We start from the raw sequence: 9,445 nt of genomic DNA on the forward strand, positions 1-9,445 counted from the left end.
TTTACTGAGAGGGTTGTCAAACATTGGAATGGGCTGCCCAGGGAAGTGGTTGAGTAACCATCCCTGGAGATATTAAAAAAGCGAGTGGACAGGGTACTTCAGGACATGGTTTAGTGGGCATGGATGATGGTTGGACTTGATGATCGTTAAGGTCTTTTCCAACCTAAATGATTCTATGATTCTATGATCTCAGGACAACATCTGCAGGGGAAAAAGATGAAACAGAGGCATGGACTGGGATGCAGCAGAACTTTAATGAATAAAAAGAGGTATACAAGATTGGTCTGCGTAGAGGCCTCAGTGCAGGGCGCACCAGGGGCATAAAGGAGTCTGCACCCCATGGCTGCGGTGGAAATCCTTCCAGGTATCCATCTGCCTGCCCCACAGAGGGTGCGGGGTCAGCAGGTCTTCCCTAGGCTGGCTTTGTGGGGCTCACAGACCAGGGGAGCACAACAGAACAAGGAGACGGGAGGGAAAGGAGAGAGCGGAAGAGGGGAAAGGCAGGCAAGGGCTGTGCTTTCTCAGAGCTGAGGCTGGCCCCGTCCTGTTGCAAGGGGTGCTGGGTTTGCTCAGCCTGTCTGAAAGCAACAAGCCGATGCTCTGTCCCCGATGCGGTAGCATCTCCTGGGTCCCTGGTGGCCTTGCCCAGCGCCATCACCATCAGATTTAGCAGGGAAGGCACCTCCTGCCGCAGTAGCGGCTGCCAAAGCCAGAGAGGCCAAAGCCCCCGGAGGAGATGGGCACTCCCTCAGAGCTGAGGATGCTGCCAACGGCAGCGGAGGTGGAGGATCCCACGGCGGTGTTCTGTGGGAAGGAGCTGAGGATGGGGCCGGGCAGGGTCACCACCACAGCAGGGGGCTCGATGACGACGGTGGAGTCCTGGCACTGCCTGACACAGGGCTCATTGCAGCTGTTGGCCAGCGGGGTCGGGCCGCAGGGCTGGCAGGGCAGGCACTGGTTGTAGCAGGACATGTCGTGGGTCCGGAGGTGTACCTTGGAGAGAGGGAAGGGTGAGGCAGAGCATGAGGGTTGGGTGAGGAGAATCCTGTCACCCCACCATGACAGAGCCAAGGCACATGCTGGGCAAAGAGCTGGAGCTTCTGTAGGGAGACCCATGGGCTTCTTCCCCTCAGACCAAAAGTGCCCTGCCAAGAGCAGCCAAGCCCAGGGAGGTCCCCACCTAGCCCATAGTTCAGGAGACACCTCAGCCAAGACCAAATGTCTGTCCATGCCACACCTTCTGCCTCCTTCCTACTTCTATGACAAGGACCTTCAAGTCCTGCTGTGGCATGATAGAGCAGGCATCGGCTGAGGTGTCCACTGATGTGAGACCTCAGCCTGGCGAAGGATAAGAAGCTGAAAGGGCTGCAGACTCACCTGGTTCCCAAGGAGAGCAAAGCAAGAGAAGTGGATGAGAGAACAAGGCTTTGGGTTTACTTTTATACTGTTCTTGCACCGCCCCATGCTCTGAGGCTGTCTCTGCACAGGCAGTAATTTTCCAAGAGACTCATCTTAAATGGAGACTACCCTTCCTAATCACACAGCTTTTAATTTGGTTTCCTTTATTGCCTTCTTTTCATTTCCTCATTTCTGAAATGCCCTTTATGGCAGAGAAGCTCCTGCCAAATGGTGGAATAAGAGGCCCAAGGACTTCCAGGGCAGGAACACAACAGAGCTGAGGACAGAACTCAAGTGCTGAGGAGGTCCCATGCAGGCAGGGGACACCAGCTTGGGGTACCTCGGTGGGCTCATTTGCAATTCTTTTTTCAGGAAGGGTCCCAGGTCCTCCAAGTGTTGCAGTCCTCAGCTGTATACCCACAGGTTCTCATGCGCAAGGACTTGCTCTGTCCTCTCTCCCTCTGTCCCAGCTCATTCTGACAGTCAGTGGTTGTCACTTCTGAGGCTGGTGGGCTGTGCTCCTGGTTTCATCTCTCTTTCTCCTTATACTGCTTGGTTTGAGGAGAAATTTCCCCCCTTTCTTGGCCTCCTTTCCTCTCTGGTCTCTCTCTAGGTGTGCAACACAGCCTGGGACATCTAAGTGGCTGTAGCACCCAGAAGTGACAGGATTCCCACTTCCATATCTCAGGGACTGGATAAAATGTCTTTGGAATGGAATCAGCAGAGTGAGAGCCTGCCTCTTGGAGCCTCTCAGCAGCCCAAAGCCAATGCTTCTTACCCATGTCAAGGTGAAGGTGGTATGAGCAGAAATATGCCCAGAGGTGTTCAGGGGCCATGGAAGAATGGGGCAAGAGGGGATTCAGTCACAGGTAGAGAATTTGTCTCTGCTATTGCACATCCCATTCCCCACCAGCAAGCACCACTGTGTAGTGATTAGAGATTTGGAAAGCCTGGTTGGAAGAGAGGAAGAAGGTTATTGAGAGGAAGAGCCCAAAGTGAAACGCAAAGAAGTTTCTTGCAGAAGCAGTTCTCAATAGGGAGAGCATTTGCCCCTCTCCTGCAGTGCCCTTCCTTCACTGCCAACAGTCTCTGAGGGAAAGAGTTTTTCTCCTGACACTCCTCGTAGGATAGCAGCAGCGCTTGGGGAATGTTGCCATGAATCAGACAATCCTTCCCTCCCAGGCAGTTCCTGGCAGAATAGGATTTCAGTGTGGGACATAAAAGCTCTGTGTGGCTGAAGACCAAATGAGTTATCAGCTGGTTGGATCTCCCTTTGCAGCGTAGACGGTCTGTCCTTCCTCTCAAAGCACAGTGACACTAGGTCATCTGTCCTTGTGTTTGGTAGTGACTCAAGGTCTCAGCCCCTGCCTGACTCAGTGTCACATCAATTAGCTGCAGAGGTGCCCATGGCTTTAACTTGGACACAAGGGGCCTATGTCCCATCCCAGACACTGTTAACGCTGCAACAGAAGCAGATTCACTCAGGAGTGCCCTTCATGAGGTGGGCAGGATTTCCTGGCTTTTCTCCCTGTACATAAAGCTAACCTCATTGTTCTGAACTCCTTAACACTGGGAGGAGGAGACATATCCTGACCTGGAGAGGCAGGGAGTGTGACTGACAGTCATGCTAAGACACTTTGAATGTTGATACACTGAATTAAACTGTGTTTCCAAACTGGTGTGAAACTGTCCTCGCTAGGCTTTGAAATCTGCAGTTGCAGAGTGTAAGCTTTGGAGGAGCATGAAAAGGACAGCTCAGGAGACAGGGGTTGTGTTTCAGTGCCAGCGCCCAGGGCAGGTCTCCACCAGGTCCATGCCATTGCTGTTCAGCTGCCACTGGGCTCCTTTTGGCCTGTGGAACCTGCTGCTCTGTGGTGCTCCTGTACAGAGGAGTGGAGAGTGCCCCTGCCATGACCAGCCCATCTCCTCATGAGCAGGAGACATATGCAGGGACACACAAATAGGTGCTCGTGCACACCTGTGTGTATACAGATACTTAAGCATGCATATATGCCCAGATTTTAGGGAAAACAAATTCTTTTGATACAAGAATGAATACGGACACACAAGTTGGAAAACATATATATGCATGCATGCATATATGTGAAGTTATACAGATGTTGTTTGCACATAGATTGGACAGAGAAATAACCCTAATATGCTGAAGGCATTGGCTAGAGACCCCAAGTGATTGCTCAGAGAGAGGAAATAGCAAAACAGACTGGCAGATTTGTCCCAAAAGCAAGAGCATAAGGAGGAGGAGATTCAAAATGAGCAGAGCAGCCCACTCACCAGAAAGTAGACCAGTGACCACCAGAGCATGCTGGACCCCTTATTTTGAACAGGGTGACAAACAACCCTACAGGAAAATCTCAGGCCATTGTACTTGCCTCCACTGGACCTCTATCCAGCAACTGGGTCAGGTCTACAGCCCATCATGATGCATTCCTGACCTGAAAATCCTTGGGTGTCTCACCTCAGCACTTGAAAGGAGACTCAAAGGGAAATGGCCATGGCATAAATCACAATATGAAAGCATTGAACTGTGGAAAATGAAAAGAGCCTGTGCCATTGGCTGGGATGTCTTCAATTAGAGAGTCTGTTGGAAAATTACTGCCTGTATATAGCATGACTGCGCACCTGGGGCGGTGCTGGAGCAGTATAAAAGCCAGAGCAAATACCCAGTCTTTCATACACTTCTTTCACCTCTTTCTCCTTGAGGATCAGGTGAGTCTGAAGACCTTTCTCTTCCTTTCACTCCTCTGAGCAGCATTCAGCTCCCCACACAGCACGTGCCTTGCCTCCCTCATGGTGGGGTGACAAGCTGTTCCTCACCCAACCCTCATGCTCTGCCTCACCCTTCCCTCTCTCCCAGGTACACCTCCGGACCCACGACATGTCCTGCTACAACCAGTGCCTGCCCTGCCAGCCCTGCGGCCCGACCCCGCTGGCCAACAGCTGCAATGAGCCCTGTGTCAGGCAGTGCCAGGACTCCACCGTCGTCATCCAGCCCTCCCCCGTGGTGGTGACCCTGCCCGGCCCCATCCTCAGCTCCTTCCCACAGAACACCGCCGTGGGATCCTCCACCTCCGCTGCCGTTGGCAGCATCCTCAGCTCTGAGGGAGTGCCCATCTCCTCCGGGGGCTTTGGCCTCTCCGGCTTTGGCAGCCGCTACTGCGGCAGGAGGTGCCTTCCCTGCTAAATCTGATGGTGATGGCGCTGGGCAAGGCCACCAGGGACCCAGGAGACGGAACCGCACTGGGGACGGAGCATCGGCTTGTTGCTTTCAGACAGGCTGAGCAACCCCAGCACCCCTTGCAACAGGACGGGGCCAGCCTCAGCTCTGAGAAAGCACAGCCCTTGCCTGCCTTTCCCCTCTTCCGCTCTCTCCTTTCCCTCCCGTCTCCTTGTTCTCTTGTGCTCCCCTGGGCTGTGAGCCCCACAAAGCCAGCCTAGGGAAGACCTGCTGACCCCGCACCCTCTGTGGGGCAGGCAGATGGATACCTGGAAGGATTTCCACCGCAGCCATGGGGTGCAGACTCCTTTATGCCCCTGATGCGCCCTGCACTGAGGCCTTTATGCAGACCAATCTTGTATACCTCTTTTTATTCATTAAAGTTCTGCTGTATCCCTGTCCATGCCTCTGTGTCATCCTTTCCCCTGCAGATGCTCTCCCATGATGCCGAAAGAGAGATATGTTGCTCAGGGGTGTTTCTGGGAGGGGGTTTGGAGGATGGTTGTGCAGTGTTTCTTAACACAATGATTGTTAACCATCACTGTGTGGTCCATCCCTCTGTGGACACTCCAGATACATGCAGTCCAGAGGAAGGATGTTCCTCTGTGGAAGTTAGGGGTGCATGGGGCACATTGAAAGCCTTCACCATTCCCAAAGGAGGGGAGGGTGGGACACAGTGCAGTGGACCATCTTCAGGCTGTCACTTGCAGGTGTGGAAGGCATCCATCACTCCTCCAGAGCCCCTGGCCACCAGTCCCAGTTTTGTTGAGCCTCTGCCCAGAAATTCCCTCTTGGCCTCAGTGCCCGTGCTGCAGAAGGGGTGTGTGGCCACTCCCAAGCTTGGTTGAGGAGCGTGGGCTGTGGAAGGCCCTGGGAGGGCAGCAGCCCCACAAGGTCTTGAGGAGGGGAGGAAAGGGAATTCCTCTTGCTCTGAATGCTGCTGTGCTTGGGGGGAAAGGCTCACTTAGAAAATGATCCCACAGAATACCAGGAGTGAGAATGAGGTGAACAGGCTCACAGTGCACTTCATCCTCCTAATTCCATCTATGCTGTGGGTTTCCTGGGGAAAGTTTCTGGAGAGACACTGAGGGCAAGGAGAGAGGCAGGGGGCTGTGGCAAATCATTCTTTAAGCGGAATCTGGAAGCTCTCCACAGCAGTGCTGTCACCATCAGACTGCATAGAGGGTTGCAGTTGAGGAAGGGGAGCTGCTAAACTGCTTCAGAACATTCCTGAGCACGATGATGCAGGAACCTCCCAGAGCCCTAATTGGCACTTGGCTTGGTAGCAAAGACACTGCCAACTTTCTCCACAAACATCTTCCAGCCCCTTGCAAACAAAAGCTCAAAAGCGAGTCAGGAAAATGTGTTCTGCTGGAGAACTACATCAATATAAACATGCCCCCCACTGGAGAGCTCTTCCCACGTGGGGCAGGGTCTGCTGTGGGGGCAGGTGCTAATCAGTCTAAGAAGGGAACAGACACACATGGCTCAGCTTCCTTGCCAAAGAGACTGGCCATGTTAATGACATCTCTTGAAATTCACAACATGTACCCCTGAATTTGGGAGAGTCTTTTCACTATCCCCATGGTTGGAGAGCAGCACATAGTATTCAGCACTTCAAGGCTTGTTGGGACAGACTGTCAGCAAGCGAGGAGCCAAGGAGCTGCTTTCCCTTCTGCTTGCCTTTTCTTCAGGAAAAAAAGGTGAAGATCAAATGTGGAAACAAGAAAGGAGAAGGCAAGGCAAGACGCATTGCTGCTCAGGGTGAGTTTTGCAGAAGTCACGTGTGCTCTGTCACCGAGTGACCTATGACTGTGAAGAGACGGTTTCCTGTCAGTTCTCCCAGTCACTTTGAGAAGGTAGCATAGCCCATCCTTGTATCAGCAATGACCGCTTTAGATTCTGCAGCCCAAGAGACAGCTCAGGACAGGCATCCAAGACACATGTCAATCATTCCCTGAGTGGGGAACATTCTGGAAATGAGGATAAAAAGGGTCATTCCTGTGTGTAAACCCATGGGTTTATGTAATGATTGGAGTTGGTTTATGATCTGCATTAGTGCAGATGAGAAATACGCCACTGCAAGATCATGTATGCAGGGAGACATCTCAATCCTTTGATAGATTTAGTCCATCTCAGGCTCCTGGAAACAGTTTAAGATTTTACGTATTTTTGCAGATAAAAGGACAGGAAGAGGCAAGCCTCTCTGTGCTTGTAAATGTCTGTTGTATTTCCTTTCAAAAAAAGCCTACACTGTTATCCTGATCTACTGTTATGATTCTATAAACACACTGACTCTTGAGCCTTAAGATGATTCTGCAGTTGCTGCTACCAGAGAGCATCGGTAAGTCTTCAGCTACCTCCTGGAATTAAATTAGGCAGGGCAGGACCTAACGCCAGAAAACCTTGTTTAGTAACTTCTAACTAAAACAGTGGGAAACCCTCTAGTGTATCTTCTTCCCCTCAGGGAAATCAGAGGATTGAAGGTCAGTTCCTTTTGCTCACTTCCATATGAGTCTCCTCATTTGAAGTCAGTTCCAAGAAAGTGCTATTGCATTGAGGAGATGTGAGCTGTGAACATATACTGTCCAGGGAGGATAGAAGTAGAGGCAGAATGATGGAGAAGAGAATGTTTTCAGCTCTACAGCAAATGGTTCCCAAAACCTCATTTAGAGGGAGAAAATTAAAGTGTTGTTTTCTTTGCAGAAAAACTACCTGGGTTCTAAATCAGATGCCATCCACCCTCCCATCCCTTGCCTGTCTCACTACTGAGAAAACCTGTTCAGCTGCAATAGGAATTCACTTCAGATGGAGTGGAGATGTGTAAGAGGACATACCAATGCAAAGCAAGTTTTCTAAGAAAATGCTGACCATGACGCTGGCCAGGCTTGTGTGTTGGTGCAGCATATGGCAGAGCAGTAATCATGAATATCACTGTCATGTATCATCTTCACAGCGTGATGAATGCCAGGAGGACTATGCAGTAAAAATATTCAGTGTGTGTGACTTACCCAGCAGCGCAAGCATAAATTGACTTTCTCTGTAAACTCTGTAATCTCTTGGTTTGCCCTTTGTTCTGAAGTACTTGTACCTGGCCAGAGTAGCTCTGTCCCCTAATTTGGCATCTACAGATTTGCTGCAGTCAGACAACCTGGGGTAGAGGAGTTTGCTTTCTCAGGGACAACCAAATGGAAGATGAAAAGGCATCTCAGCAATGCAAGCCCGGAGGGGACAGTCAGCCACAAAGTAAACAATGGCTTCAGTGGGCCTTAGGAGCATCAGTGCAGCAGTGACTCACCTTCAGCAGGGACTCCAGATCCTGCAGCTCTAGGGGAGCTTATCAGGCTCTGACAGTGCTGAGGAGAGACAGCGGCAGGAGACTTCCTAGGGCCCAAGAGGAGCCAAGATGGGGATGTGTCTCAGTTGAAAATCTCCCTCCAGGTTTGCAAATTCATATGCATAGGAGAAAAGAGCTGGGGCACCCCGCTGGGATCCTGGGAGACCAACCACTTGCTTTGGGCAGTGATGAGACCCCTTGATTGTCCAGGGCTTCTGGAGAGATTTCACAACCTCTCTAGGGAGGGTTCGTTGTGTCAGAGTGGGCAGCGTAAGGGAGCCAGAGTCTCAGCCTAACAGCAGGCATTTCCATAGATATGTCTTCAATCCATGGGTCCTACATTCACCTGAACTAGCTACAAATTTGTCCCTCTGAGAGGGGCTTTCCAGCTCAGAGCCCCATTGGAACCAGTGAAAGGTCATGGCAGAGATGCAGCCCTGGAAGCCAAATTGCTCTAGAAATGCTTTGTGGACAGTATCGAAGTCTGCATAGTTGATGAGAATGTATGAGTTCTGTGCCACCATGTTGTGATGCTCTTGCCCTGTTTTTACCAGGAAACTTGGCAATGGAGCAACACAATGGAGTCTACACTGACCTCCAAAGAGCAGCAAACTCTTTTCAGATGTTGGTTGTCTCTTCTTGCCCTGGAAAAAGGGGAGACTGGAGGGAGAAGCTAAGACCATGCTGCAGTGGAAAACACACCTCTTCTTCCATTCAGGTTTCTTTCCCTCATCCCTGACAAGCAGTATGTATCATCAGGGCAGGGATCCCCTCATGGAGCAGAGGACATCTGTGCCCCTGGGGAACTCACAAGCCCTGTAACCAGCCATCTTCCATGCACATCCATGCTCTCCAGGCCTGTGTGTCCCACTCCACAGCAGCACAGGCAGGCCTGAGACCTGCTCTTGAGTGTAGTCCACACAAGCCAGCACTCAGGCAGATGCTGTGCTCTAACCACTGGGCTGCACCCCCATCCTGCAGCTGAAGGGACCTGGGTGGTGGTTTGCAGAATCCAGGTCCCTGCATCGCCAGCCTTCTGCTTTGACAAAGTATCTCTCTGTTCATTTCTACATCCACTGAACATTTATATTTTGGTTGCAAAATGAGGCAGTCATGAGGCAAAAGTGTTTTCTAACCCAGCAGTGCGGGGAGAGGAAGCAGCAGGGACCTCTGATTTCATTTGACAGTAAAACCTCTGTTTTTTTCCTCCGGCATCGCATGTGCCTGAGAGCAGGGTGTAAAAACGTGGCCTTTGTTCAAAGCCATCTCTTTGCAGAGCCTTCGAGGTAGACCCGTGGGAGCAGAAACCAAGCAGGCTAACCAAATTGCCCTGCCTGCTCCAAACATCTGGAAACAGCCCAGCAGGTCAGGCCACCCACCAGGGCTGCACAGCGCATAGCTCCACCATGCCCTCAGCTGCCTTCCAGCTCCCTCTCAGCAGCAGCCTCCTCTAAGACTTTCAGGGCAGGGGGCCG

At 51.5% G+C, this 9,445-nt stretch overlaps 3 protein-coding genes across 3 annotated transcripts in view; 2 read left to right on the top strand and 1 right to left on the bottom strand.

Annotated features, from left to right (window-relative positions):
* Positions 1 to 663: 663 nt before the first annotated feature.
* LOC104827940 (feather beta keratin-like) lies at positions 664 to 992 on the bottom strand. The gene has a single exon (XM_010561298.1). It carries the CDS (start codon positions 970 to 972, stop codon positions 667 to 669), a length of 306 nt encoding a protein of 101 aa, XP_010559600.1. The 5' UTR covers positions 973 to 992; the 3' UTR covers positions 664 to 666.
* A 3,282-nt stretch (positions 993 to 4,274) lies between these two features.
* On the top strand, positions 4,275 to 4,607 carry LOC104827941 (feather keratin 1). The gene has a single exon (XM_010561300.1). The coding sequence runs from the start codon at positions 4,295 to 4,297 to the stop codon at positions 4,598 to 4,600; it is 306 nt and encodes a 101-aa protein (XP_010559602.1). The 5' UTR covers positions 4,275 to 4,294; the 3' UTR covers positions 4,601 to 4,607.
* Positions 4,608 to 6,943: 2,336 nt separating this feature from the next.
* LOC104827998 (gametocyte-specific factor 1-like) overlaps positions 6,944 to 9,445 on the top strand; it is an 11,480-nt gene continuing 8,978 nt past the window's right edge. The window contains exon 1 of the mRNA XM_010561427.1: positions 6,944 to 6,977. Within this exon, the coding sequence (XP_010559729.1) occupies positions 6,944 to 6,977 (34 nt within the window). The remainder of the gene's footprint in view (positions 6,978 to 9,445) is intronic.

The sequence above is a fragment of the Haliaeetus leucocephalus genome, unplaced genomic scaffold (genome assembly GCF_000737465.1).
Source record: "Haliaeetus leucocephalus isolate CR32 unplaced genomic scaffold, Haliaeetus_leucocephalus-4.0 Scaffold144, whole genome shotgun sequence".
NCBI classification, from domain to species: Eukaryota; Metazoa; Chordata; class Aves; order Accipitriformes; family Accipitridae; genus Haliaeetus; species Haliaeetus leucocephalus.